The sequence below is a fragment of the Vombatus ursinus genome, unplaced genomic scaffold (genome assembly GCF_900497805.2).
Source record: "Vombatus ursinus unplaced genomic scaffold, bare-nosed wombat genome assembly UNPS02005459.1, whole genome shotgun sequence".
NCBI lineage: Eukaryota > Metazoa > Chordata > Mammalia > Diprotodontia > Vombatidae > Vombatus > Vombatus ursinus.
This window is the reverse complement of record NW_020945237.1, coordinates 3,678,298-3,692,691: the sequence shown is the minus strand read 5'-3', so window position 1 is coordinate 3,692,691 and position 14,394 is coordinate 3,678,298. Positions and strand designations below refer to the sequence as shown.

Genomic DNA, 14,394 nt, shown 5'->3' with positions numbered 1-14,394 from the left:
AAGCCAAAAAAAAGGACACATTTCCTAATGTTTCACAATACTCAAACTCTGGTCACGCAATCCATTAATGTGTTGCATCCTTTGGAGTGGGATACATCAGCTATTAGCATTACAAGATATTATGTAACAAGGAAAGCAATGGGGATTTTCATTTGAAAACACAGGTGTTCTTTCTGGGCAGCCTGGCTTATTTTCTTAAGTTGAATTATTAAAAACAGTAAACTTGCACATTCAGATCATCACTCAGAAAGAAAGAAATATATCTGACTTTCCCCCCAAAGAAAACCTCATTGTAATTTTTATATTCAGGAAATGAAAATGAGTGGAGTGTGCATATGTTGTGGCAAAAGAAAGATCTTTGTGTATATTTTAATGTATCATTGCAACTACCTTCCCTGGTAGAACTGTGAGATGTTTTGTTAGCAGCAACAAGACACCAAGTGAACATCTGAAGAATGCTGCAGTATAGATGCCTCTTTATTTTTTAAGAAAATAGGTAATTCCTTAACTAAATTATTCAGTGATGTGTTCTGGAAGCCTTGGCCTTCTCTAGAATTTTTCAGCTATGAAAACACATATCTCCCCATCCTTCATACTCAGATTCTTAGGGCCCTTAGAAGCTAAGCAGTTAGAGAGATACGAGGAGATAGGTGTTTCTCAACTGTAAGAAGAAATCATTATAATAACAACAACAATTACTTTACGTAATTAAGTGAAGAAATTAGTGAATAGAATTTATTAACTGCTTACTTTGTGCCTAGCATTTTGCTAAGCACTAGGGATACAAATGAAAAAGCCAAGCCTTTCTCTCAAGAAGCTTACATTCTTACATTACATTTGGTATATTACATAAATCAAAATAAAGTCAAAATGGGTTCATAATTCAGATGTAAAAGCTGATACTATAAGCAAACTAGGAGAGCAAGGAGTAATTTACCTATCAGATTTATGGAGAACAGAAGAATTCATGACCAAACAAGAGATAGAGAACATTACGAAATGCAAAATGGAGAATTTTGATTACATTAAATTGAAAAGTTTTTGCACAGACAAAGCCAATGCAACCAAGATTAGAAGGAAAGTAGAAAATTGGGAAAGGACTTTTACAACTAGTATCTCTGATAAGGGCTTCATTTCTAAAATATATAGAGAATTAAGTCAAATTTATAAGAATAAAAGTCATTTCCTAATTGAGAAATGGTCAAAGGATATGAACAGGCAGTACTCAGATGAAGAAATTAAAGCCATCTATAGTCATATGAAAAATACTCTAGATCACTATTGATTAGAGAAATGCAAATCAAAACAACTCTGAGGCACCATATCAAACCTATCAGACTGGCCAACATGACAAAACAGGAAAATGAAAATATTGGAGAAGATGTAGGAAAATTGGAACACTACTGCATTGTTGGTAGAGTTGTGAAATGATCCAACCATTCTGGAGAACAATTTGGAACTATGCCCAAAGGGCTATAAAAATGTGCATACCCTTTGACCCAACAATAGCACTTGGAGGGCTGTATCCCAAAGAGATCATACAAATGGGAAAAGGACCCATCTGGCCAAAAATATTTATAGCAGCTCTTTTTGTGGTGGCAAAGAATTGGAAATTGAGAGGATGCCCATCAAGTGGGGAATGGCTGAACAAGTTTTGATATATGAATATAATGGAATACTATTGTGCTGTAAGAAATGATGAGCAGGCAGACTTCAGAAAAACCTGAGAAGACTTGTATGGACTGATAGTGAAGTGAGCAGAACCAGGAGAATGTTGTACACAGTAACAGCCATGTATCAAAGTCCACTGACTGACTTTGATAGACTTAGCCCTTCTCAGCAATGCAAGGATCTAAGACATCTCCAAAGGGCTCGTGATGGAAAATGCTATGCACATCCAAAGAAAGAACTATGGAGTTTGAATGCAGATCGAAGCATACTATTTGCTATTTTTTTTCTTCTGTTTTGTTTTGTTTCCTCTTTCTGGTGGTTTCTCCTATTGGTTCTAATTCTTTCTTACAACATCACTAATGTGAAAATATGTTTAATAGGAATGTATATGTATAGACTATATCAGATTGTGAGCCATCTTGGGGAGGGAGAAGTGGAGGGAGAGGGAGAAAAATTTAAAACTCAAAAGCTTATGGAAGTGATTGTTGATAAATCAAAATAAATAAATAAATAAGAAGCATACATTCTGATAGGGGAGTGGTGGTCAGCGAAGGGAATTATGGTGTGAGAAATCACAAAGATGGTGAGTGGAACAACAAAGTAGTCCATTAGCATACCATTTCCAGAGGCTGTAGTAGTGTTGATTTGATTGCAATTCTCAGACCAAGAGGCTTAATGAGTAAGAGCATCAGCTTAGCATAAAAGCAGAAAATGGTGGGGATGAGAATAGTCCCAGGAGTTCAGAGCCCAGTGACCTTAGCTCCTCCCAGAGGCTTCTGCCTCTGGTTCCGTCGTAGGGCATGAAAATGTTAATTGCCAATTTTATTGCAGTTGTCAATATTGCCAATATTATAGCCCTATTGTCACAAAACAGTGCCATAAATAAAGCCTTACTCCAGAGCCCCTCTGTGCACATATCAAACTGGTCATTTGCCATAGTGATAATCACGAGGGTTAGATCAGAGAGCTACCAGAAAGAAGACACGCCTGAGGAACTCACTCCAAGCAATTGGGGAGGACAGGGGAGAAGTGGCAGAGATTGTGGTCTGATGTTTCTGGAAGTACCAAGTGTATAACAAAAGCATAAGCTGGGGAGATGCATTTCTGCTTCTCAGCTTATCCCAGAGAATGAAGTATTCCAAGAAAGAATGGAAGAGGTGTTCCAAAGGGGGGAGAAACAAAAGAAAAGCAGGATGCAGAGAGATGAGGGAATTGTAAATTGTATCAGAAAAGAAGAATGTGACAGAGAGGGAAGGCCTTACAACCAAACATTTGGAACTAAGCAATAGTTACGTATAAGGCCCTCTCTATGTATAGGGGAGAAGGACTGTCTCAAGAAGAAACTTCTTGTGTTAAAAGAATGATGATGTGAATCCACAGTTCTCATCAGGGAAGATACCATCTTACAATAGACAGCTGACTGGGAGCACTGATACTGAGGAACACCGAGGTAGCTATTCATTGCCTTGACCCAAACCACAGGTGTCTTCCCAAAACTTATCAAACCCAATTACTATTACCCACCCCTGTTTATTCAGGCGGGAACAAATAATACCTTGAAAAAGGACTCAGAAAATATTGCTAAGCCATGGGCAAAAAAAAATGAAGACCTTAATGGAACCGGTGGGATTTTCATCACTACTGACAATAGATAGGAAATTCAGAAGCATAAAGTTGATTTTGGAAGTCAGCTGGTTAAGAAGAAATTGTCTGAAAAGGGGATTGGACTTCTGGACCATGGCTTAGAATATAGATGTTGGGCTCCCAGCCAGAGATAATGTCTTGGTAGGGCTTGTTAAAAAAAAAAAACCTATGTACATACATGCATGCATACATATGTGTGTATATATATACACATATATACATATATGCATATATAATTTTTCCAGAATCTAGTAAGTCAAAAAGACTTTAAACCAAAAAGGGAGAGGAAGAGAGAGGCTGAAAACCACCTGTGTAGATCTGTCAAGCTTGGTAACATAAACAAGTACAACATGTGAAGAATAACAATGAACAGGAGAAAAGGCCTGGCAATTTATGGTAGGTAACATCACAGATGAGAGCATGGCGGTAGGTATCTATTACAAGTTCATAAAGTATACTTAATTAACAGGATAAACCAGAGATCCCAAAGCAAGGAGGCAAATATCATATTGTCACTTAGACTCCGGAGAACGGAATATTTAGAAGGAACAAAATATAAGTGGTGGAGTAGCATCAAATGTTAAGATGCAGAGTCATGCATAGAGTATGGGTTCATGTTCTCTGAATTCTTTTGTCAAGATAATAGGCTAATATGATAAAAGTCCCTGAACCCATGGGCAGTAACATGTCATTGGAGGAGAAAACAGAAGTGATATTGGTCACCAGCTGTGCAGAAGAAGGAAATTGACAAGGAACTAAGGAAACATCACAAAACTGTCATGGAGGGATGATACTGAAGTGATGAGTGATTTCCACTATCAGGACATCTGCTGAAGCTCTCTGTCAAATAAGACATTTGTGATACTTAAAGATATATTTTTTTATTTTTTCAAAGACCTGATTCTGACAAACAAGAAGGTGATGGAAGCTTTACGGCAAATGATTGTGCCATTATGTTAACACAAGTGCCTGGCACGTAGTAAGCACTTAACAAATGTTTATTGATTGATTTGTGAAAGAAAAGAAAATGAAAACTAAAAGTCCGATGTGTGCCCTTGATTATTAAAGAACAGATTTCAGAGCATTCAGAGAAGTGATAGGATCTACCGGCCTGATAGTCTTCAGAGAAGTTGGCCAAAAAGGGATGGGAAGTTCTCAAGAATAAAATTTTGAAGATGCAAACAAATGAATGTAATATTTGCAAAGCATTCAGCACAATGCCTGGCACGTGGTAGGGACTATATAAATGCTTTTTCCTTTCCCCTAATGAGAAGGAAAAGGGGGAGCTTCTGCCTAAAGGCTAATGTGGACACATAGGGAACTCATCAATAAAACTCAGATTTCTTTTTTTAAAGATATGTGTAAAATAGGGGAAAATATTTTCAGGAACTCTAAAGCCCAGAACGACCTGAGGCTGATGATGAATGTTAATACAGTCTAAAAAAACTATTTTGTTGTATGTTTGTATGTGTACATGTGTCTAGGGTAGTTATATTGAGTGAGAAGAGTTCTATGATGGTGAGAGGACTTTCAATCATGCCATATGAGTATTATTTCAAAGAACTAGGTACATTTAGCTCAAAGGGGAAGCATGTATTTGGGAGACTCTCATGTGGAATTGGGAAAAGAGAAATTAGATTTGTTCTACTTGTCCCCAGAAATCCTAGGGCTGGCCGTGTCACTCCCCTCCTCAAGAAGTCTCAGTAGCTCCCTACTGCCTCAGGTATAAAATATAAACCCTTCGATTAGCAGTATTTAAAGCTCTCCACAGTCTAGTTGAAACTATCTTTCCATCTTCTCCCTCACCCATTCCTATTTAACATTATCCGTACACAGCCTCCTCCTCAGTGTTGGTTCTATCATCTCTGTTCTTTTAGACATACTGTCCCTGATTCGAGAACACTCCCCTCCTTACCTACACCTGGTTCCATTCCAGGCTCATCTCACGTGCTACTTCCTACCCAGGACCTTTCCTATTATTAGCACTCCCCTTCCAAAAAGACCTTTGTATTTATTTTGCTTACATTGTACTTATTTCTCTGTGTAATGAATGTCCCACTCATACCCCCAGTGGAATGTGAGCTCCTTGACGACAGGGTCCATTTTCACTTTTGCCTTTATGTCCAGCAATTTATGGTTAGCTTCACACACAAAATAGGCCCTGAATAAATATTTGTTGTATTGAACTAGAGTTAACATTTGGAATTTACAGAGAGGCAGATTTGGAATTGATACAAAGAAAACCTTCCTAAGGTTTAGAACTTTAAGAATTAGAACTTTACAAGTAGGTTCCTTCTCACTGGAGGTCATTAGGCATAGGTTGGTTGATGATTTGTAGATGATGTAGAAGAGATTCTTGTAAACAACTATATGGAGTCTGAGGTTTTGAGATTCTATGATGTTCCTTGCTGTTGGTGATTATTAGAGGTCTGTCACTAAAGCCAGAAAATAAGAAAGGTTCAAATTGTAGCTAGCAGTATCTCACTCAAAATCTTAGATGGAGACGTTTTAGAAAGGAGTGAGTAAAGTCAGGGATTTTTATTAGATCTTGTTGTTTTTAGTTGTGTCCAATGATTTATGACCCCATTTTGGGTTTTCTTGGCAGAGTATACTGGAGTGATTTGCCATTTCCTTCTCCAGCTTATTTTACAGATGAGGAAACTGAGACGAACAGGGTGAAGTGACTTGCCTGGAGTCACACAATTCAATGATGCACCTGTGTGATTTGGCACCCCTAAAAAGCTAATGTAATCTTAAACTGCAGTAAGAGTGGTCTGGGATATTTTAAGACAGGCAAACCTTGCGGGGAATGAAATATAGGTAGGAAAGAAAAAAAATAATAGTTGGCTTGTTGCTGGGAGAGTCCATTTGAAAGTAAATAGCATGTTTGCAGTAGAATCAGGAAAGTTATGTACTCTCCTATACTGTGTAGCATCAAGAGAACAGAAGCAGAGGTGATGGGTGGTTAAGATAATCTGAGGTTGGGTTTTGTAAGGCACCAATGGTGACAGGACTAGCGGGCAAAAAAGTAGGGGAGAGTGTATAGTTGAAGTTGGCCACTTACCAGCAAAGCCAGTGCTACAACTCAGTTCCGACTACTCCATTATATCACACTGCCTAACAAAGTCTTTCCTGATCCCAACTGCCAGTCCCCCCTCCCTAATTACCTTGCATTATTTTGTTATTTATTCTCTTTAGACTTATTTCGCATCTATTTTAAAATGTACATGTCTTCCCTGATAGAATATAATTTCCCTGATAATTGGAATTTTCGTTCTTTGTATGTTTCCCTGGTGCTTAGCACAGTATATGGTATATAGTAGGTGCTTAATAAATGCTAGTTATTGAGTGACACAGATGAAAATTAGAGTGGCAAAAAAATGTGGAGATTAGTGAATATTATGCATGCAAGTAAAATATTTTTGACACTTTTGAGGTTTATTAGCCTATCTACAAAGCCAGTTATTTAGTTACAATTTTTACTCTAGTCACCATCCAAGAACTAGGATTTGTCATACCACTATCCCCATATGTTTGGAAGCTAAACAGACAGATGGGTAAAATGTGAACATGGTATATAAAGAAAGGTGGGAGAGCTCTCTTGAATTTTATCTGTCTGAACATGGACCTTCTCCAAAGCTCCCCTCTCCCAGCCCTCCTTTCCACTCTCATCTTCCCCTCAGTGCATGCCATTTCCCAAGCTTTCCCCTCCTCCCTCAGTTTCCCATGCTGAAATCTTTCTCTACTAGCTCAGGTGCTACCTTCTCCAAGAAGTTTCGCAGGATCTCCTCCCCCAGGTAAAAGTGATCTCTCCATCCTCCAAAAACTTACCATAGCACTTTCTCACCTCTTCTTTGCCCTCATAACACCCTGTCTTGTATTATACCTTTCTGTCAGTATCTCATACCCACTATGTGTTTATACACCCCTCAAGAGCAGAGGCTATTTTATTGTTTCTGTTTATCCCCAGTTTCTAGAATGGCATTTTGTATATAGTACACTTCTGGTAAATGTTGGAAGAATGGTATGATCAAGAAAAGGGGGAAAAACCCAATTATTGTGTGATGTAGCCTATAATGAAACCATATTTTTAAAAGAGCTTGAAGCATATAACTCTCTGTTAAAATAGTGATTTATTTCGTACCAACAGATGTTCAATAGAAGTGAATTTGACATAGATATTAAGTTTACCCATTCAAGAGTAAAACCTTTCATCTATAATCATTTTAAAGGAAATCTTTCTGAAATTTATTTCCTTTTTCTCTACATTCTTAAACAGAGTATACAGGCCATAACTTAATATTTCCTTGATGATGCAGGGTGATTCTTGTTACAACCAATTATTGCAGTGGTCCATAATCCATAGTGTAATACAGAGGTGTCACACTGCCCATGGACCGCATGTGGCTCACAACATTCCCCAGTATGGCCCAAACCAGATTAAAGTGTAATTGGGAAATATTTAACAAAATAAAAATATAACATAGATAAATGTGGTTTTCTAAATCAATATGCATCTTGGAGGGACCTTTATGTATAGTTTAGTGACCCCTGTTTCCATTTGAGATTGACACGGCCAGTGTAGTACATGTAGTAGCTACCAAAGTATATCAGATCATATTATAAATAGCTCTAGTCCACGCACTTTTCATGACTCTCGTATCTGCATTTTATAGTTGTTATTTTCCCCCTGGCTCCTTTCTTGATGTCAGCTGCTAATTCTTGTTTCTGTTAGTTTGCCTGTTTCTCCTAGGCCTTCTCATACACTGACATGATTTTTTGTCGTCTGGGAAATCAGATGATTGTGTTTGTCACAACTATATAAAAATAAGTCAGTAGGCTCATGGCGTCTCCTGCAGTCACAAAGTTTGTGGGTTTCAGTGCATCAACATTGTGACAGCTATTTCAGATATCCAAAGGCCTATTTTATTTCTAGGATCTTGACTTTGTTCCCAGATGATTTAGCGTGGCCTAAATCTAATCTTACTCTGTGTGGTGCTGCTTTAAAGTTTGGCTTTGAGTGACTTTAAAATGTTTCCTTTTCTTTTCTAGGTTAGCACTGTACAAGTCTTCAAATCATGGAATCCATATCAATGATGGGAAGTCCTAAGAGTCTTAATGAAACATTTTTACCTAATGGGATAAATGGTATCAAAGACGCAAGTAAGGTTACCATAGGCATAATTGGAAGTGGAGATTTTGCCAAATCTCTGACTATTAGACTTATCAGATGTGGGTATCACGTAGTTATAGGAAGCAGAAACCCCAAATTTGCTTCAGAATTCTTTCCGCATGTAGTTGATGTCACCCATCATGAAGATGCCCTCACAAAAACAAATATAATTTTTGTCGCAATACATAGAGAACATTATACCTCTTTGTGGGATCTCCGACATCTTCTTGTTGGCAAAATCCTGATTGATGTTAGCAATAACATGAGAGTAAACCAGTACCCAGAGTCCAATGCAGAATATTTGGCTTCATTGTTCCCGGATTCCTTCATTGTGAAAGGATTCAATGTGGTCTCAGCGTGGGCACTCCAGTTAGGACCCAAGGATGCCAGCAGGCAGGTATGTTTTTTTATATTTTTTTTTTTGGAGGAGAGATGTAACATGTGGGTGTATGGACATATGTGTACTAATTTTCAAACAGATTCCTACCAAGTGCTGAGACTCCGCTGAGGCAAAAATGACTACCATAAGCTTTTAACTCTCAGTTTCCTGACTCTGTAAAGGCACGTCTCTACCACCAAAGCAAAGAGCTGAGGCAATTACTTGGCTTTTCCCTGAGGTGTCCAGGTAATTCAAGAAAAGGCAAGTTTTGGGGTCTCAGTTCCCCAACCAGTTGCTTCAGTTCTCCATTTCACTTTGATAGAGATAAATTAGTTTCACAGTGCATCACTCATTACATTGTTTATGGGAGTTCAGTGGGCCTATAAAACATAAGTGTGTACCACCCACCTTTACATATTTTAAAGTGCCCAAACTGGAAACTGCAGATGTTAGGAACCTACCTAAAAGCCAGTTAAGCCTCCTAAGCTCCTTTGAGGCTACTAGTATTATTATTATTGTTATTATCATTATTATCATTATTATTATTATTAAGGAGCCTGTGCCTATGCCCCAGCTCCATACACTTCGAGGAATTTTTATTCCCAGTTCTAGATGTAGTCAGTAGATCTGTTTAGTAGATGTAGTGTTCTGGATGCAGGGTATACTGTGGAGCACAGACAAATAAGGAGAAAAGAATCAATACATAATACAATGAGTTGGTTTTGTCTGGACCCATGATTTCATTGGTATCGAACAGAAGTGTCAAACTCACAGCCCCTGCCCATGTGCCACCAAAATTCCATAGTGCTCTGAGCCAGATTAAAATGTAATTGGCAAATGTTTAACAAAATAAATACAACATGGGTAATGTTAATTTGTAGTTTTCTGAGTCAGTACATGTGCAGGGATCCATTTCTATTGAATTTGATACCACTGGTGTAGACAGTTCCCAGAGAGGAAATTCATTCTACCAGTGCAACTTCTGCTGTTAGCTGTCTAGGGGGTACTGAGAGGTAAGTGATTTGCCCAGGGTCACACAGCCAGAATATGTCAAGAGGCAGGCTTTAAACATAGGCCTTCTAGACTTTGGACCAGCTCTCTATATGCTGCATGTATTGGCTCTCATAATATAGTATAATGCAGAAAAGAATATGTGTAATTCTGGAAAATGCATGTACTTAGGCCAGTATACCTACCATCTGTGTCAGATGGACCCTCCATCTTTGAACAAGGATTGACATCCCATGTTGAGGGGCTTTAGGGATGGTTCTGCATCAGTTATACCATAACAGGTCAACACTGGAGGGCACAGTTTCTTTGTACCATAGCATGATAATTCTGGTGGTCTAACGTGTAGCATGATATCATCTAGTATGTTCAGTCTTGAAAGGGCTGAGACCAATGAAGTACCCCATAGAAAATACCACTTCCCTCCCCACTCCCAACTCTTAAAACTACTACCAAGCACTCAGGAATCCTGGATTATAGTTGGACTACCCTTCATCACACAGCTACTGTCATCCCAAGGGTTTAATTAATTGTAATATGGTAGTGATAGATGAGCTCACAGAACTGGCTTACTTCAGCCTCTATTCCAACTTTGTTAGCACCTGAAGCAGCATGGCTATTCCTCAAAAAGCTATTCTAGCTACATGGTCTCCTCTCCCACATCACGTCATGTGGGTATCCCAAATTTATGCCTTTTAAGCCTGTTTTGTTTATTTTCCTCGGGTTAAGGCTTATCTCTCCACTACCCTTCATTCAAAATCCAGTTGCCTGGCGGAAAGAATCAAATGGCCAGTACAACAGTACTTGCACTCTTAGACTTCTGTCCCCTAAATAGTCAGTGCATCAAACTCTTCTACAGTGAACAATGTCTTGCACTCAAATTTTGTTTTCCACTTTTCATTTTTCCTAAGCTGTCTCCCCACACTATGTTACCAACTGTCAATACCGCCTGAGGGGAGCTGAAGACAGGACAAGCCGCAAGATATATTAAAAATAGCAAGAAGGGTATATTTAAAAAAAAAGGTGAAATAATCAATCACCAAATCTCAGGATAGGCCTCACAAACAGGAGTCTGAGTATGGCTGAGTATCTGGGATCTTGTGGGCAAGTCATCAAAGCAAGAAGATTCGGCTTCAGCACCTTGTCCACTATACAGACAGGAAGCCAGTGGGTACTTTGTCCCACAACTGTCCCACATCAATGTGCCAGACTTTTCACTGGTCCCAGCACACACAGACCTGGATCAGCATAGGCCAGAATCATACTTCTTCCCTTTCCTGGCTTTGGGAGAGGAGCAGGAAGAATTATTCTTGAATTATAAGATTAAATAGAGAATTCCATCCTTAATTGTCCAGGCCATTCCATTTCATCTAGCATTGGTGGGTTTGGAATGGATGTAGGCCAGAAGTACCATCAGCTCCTGCCATTTGTGGTGTTCCATCATTGGCCCCTGAGGGGAGGAGGGGATGGACTGAGAGGGGAATATTTTCTGATGTCATTTAAGAGTCAGCTGTTGACATGTCAAAGAATGAGAGAAACAGTTGCAAAGGTTCTTCAACTGAAGAGAATTCAGAAGAACATGAAGGGCAGGGCCAGGTGCACAAGGTCAGGCATAAAAAACACGCACACACCCCCTGAACAAATGACGAGAACTCTGTCAAGTTCAGCAGCTCGTTGCTTGCTTGCCGGGCTACATGACCACTATGACCCAGTATGGGGACCTTGCCAAGCCTGCTTCTGCTGCACAGGCAATCCCCTTACCACTTCTGGTCCTCCATGTCTACACCCTCTATTCCTCGTTACTGACCTCGTCTCAGTCACACAATAATGCTGTCCCCATCCAACCTGTGCTGCCAGCCATACTGCCTTATATCAATCAACATTCTCCAAACTGAGAAGGCTTTTATTACACATATGGAACCAGTTCAGCAGCAACCCAGGACAGGGCCTGACCTCAACCCCACACAGCGGTGGGGTGGGGGGTTCCATTAAGCATGAGTTGCAAAGGATAAGGATTGGAGGAATTGTGATCTACATAAGGGGCAGAGGTATTCACAATTATAAAATCAAGGATCTTTCAAAGGATTAAAATCAAGTTTTAATATTATTATTTAGGAGTTCATAGGATTTAGAGCTTTAGGGACCCTTTTCAGTCATCTAGTCTAGGGCTTCTTAAACTTTTTCTACTCATGACCCCTTCAGTACTTCTTAAACTGTGGGTTGCAACTCCACAGAGGGTTGAGACCCACTAGTGGAACACCTAATTTTACAGATGAGGACACTGAAGCAAAGAGGATATTGATTTGCTCAGCCACAAAAGTCCTTAGAATTTAAACCCAAAGCCATCTTAGTCCAAATCTAAGGTCAGACCACTCATTATATGAGGAGTAGTTGCAAGTGCTTTGTAGGTTTGTATTTGTAAGTTTCATTAAGCATTTATTAAGCACTTACCATATGCTAGACACGTAGCTATAAATTTCCTTGTAGAGGCTTGGCCTACAATTAGGTGAAGTTGCCACAAACTAGACAGTGATGCATTAATTATAGGTTTGTTGTCAGGACAGCCAGGCACCATAGGACTGGTTAATTGAGTGAAAGGAATAGCATGCTTTTTTATTCAACTGGGCTTTTTTATTCAGATAATATATAATTTTTTAAAAATTAAAATTAGCTAAGAATAAACTTTAAAGAATTCCATATTTAAAAAGGCATTCTATGATGTAATAAAATATCTGATGCACTTCAAATACTTAAGTATGATTAGATGTCATATTATCCTTAACTGGTTATCAGTCACTGTTAACTTAAGCAAGCTTTTCCTCTCCAGTGTTTAAACAGAACATTTGTTTTTTAGCTAATCCTTGGTCAAGTCAAAGCCTTTTTTGAGTCATATTTTTTGAGTGAGTTCATGCTTCAGGGAAACTTGGTGTCAAAAGCTGTTGAAGTAATATTTCTTTAGCCTCTGACCTTCTCTCCAACCTCCATTCCCTTATTTTAGGTTAACTAGTGAGAGGGACAGCTTTATTATTCCTAGCATTCCTGATCAGTTATTTATTAGTTTTTATTTGGTTGCCTTGAATCTTCCTTCATCATGGGGCTAACAGAAGAAATAATTGTATGATGTTAGTTTGTATGAGTCTCCTACAGACTGTTTGACAGTAATTGTTTTCCCCATCAGGTATTTGCTATAAATATACGTGTATTGTTTAAATTGACTCATTAAATATTTCTCTCAGCCCTGTGGTAGTGTAGTCTGATGCTGACACTTACCTCTTTTAAAGAGCCCACATTCCTTCCCATAAAACAAAACACTTAAGACCATATTTGAATACAGTCTCAAAATATCTGGCACAATATCTTGCACATAATAGGTCTTTAATATGTGTTTAACAGTGTTTTCCCACACATCATTTCAAAATTAACTTACTTGAAAATTATCTTAGATGCTATTATCATACAGTATATTTATTCTTCTAAATTTACTAGAAAAAGAATTTCTATGCTTATTCTAGATATATTATAATAAATAATAAATATACTTACAAATAACAAAAGTGAGCAGAAAATAGCTTCTCTTTGTTTTTTTCAAAAACAATAATCTTTGATTATTAATAATTCATTTGGTAAGAAATGTGTCTACTGAATAAGCATTTGGCATGCAGACATTTAATACTAGCATTTTACCTTTAGGTGATAGGGCTCTTAATAAAATTTTTCAAAATTCACACAATCTACTTAGCAAGTACCTTTTCATTTGCAAGAGGATTACGTATTTGCAATTTTTAAAAGTATAGGTTTTCATTTGTCTAGAAGTTAGGACAGTATGTTTACAAAAATATTAATGAAAAAGTTATGAATTTAGTTCTATTCATAGATAAACTTAACTTTATTACTCATAACGGTATCTATCTGTTTGACCACTATATGCAAATGTATACCAAATATCTTATGAGGAAACCAGTTACTAAGAAAACAGTCCATCAGAGACACACTCAGGCATCCGGTACCACTACAAAGTTCTGCAGCCACAGACACTTCTTAGCTGTGTGACCCTGGGCAAGTCACTTAAATTCTGTTTGCCTAAATTTCCCTCTGTGTAAACATGGGGATAATAATAGCATCTAGCTCCCAGGGTGATTGTGAGAATCAAATAAGAAAATATTTGTAAGAAGCACACAGTGCCTAGCACACAGTAGGCATTATGTAAATTCGCATTCATTCTCTCCCTCTCATCCCCACCCCATGTGTACAACTGTTCTTCCCATTCCATTGCCTCTGATTTCTTATTCTTGGTGTGTGACTGCAAAAGAGATTAAGTACTAGCTGAGAATTGAAGGTACCAGATCTGGGAACCTGTGAGAATCTACTTAAATTAAATCCTCATTCAACATTTTGCCATTGCTCAAAATTTTTTAAAGTGGCTAATAAAGCGGTAAAACCAATGATTACAGTCATTTACTGTGAACTACAGAAATGGTCTCACCTGTAATGATTTTATGATAGTTATTCTGGATGACTA

The 14,394-nt window shown here is 38.3% G+C and overlaps 1 protein-coding gene across 4 annotated transcripts in view; it reads left to right on the top strand.

Moving 5' to 3' along the window:
• The window catches only part of STEAP2 (STEAP2 metalloreductase), a 40,173-nt gene that overhangs the window by 13,132 nt on the left and 12,647 nt on the right, over positions 1–14,394 (top strand). For all 4 annotated transcript variants that reach the window (XM_027847987.1, XM_027847983.1, XM_027847985.1 and 1 more), the window contains one exon: positions 8,368–8,885. In XM_027847987.1, the coding sequence (XP_027703788.1) occupies positions 8,394–8,885 (492 nt within the window). In that variant the 5' untranslated portion in view covers positions 8,368–8,393. The remainder of the gene's footprint in view (positions 1–8,367; positions 8,886–14,394) is intronic.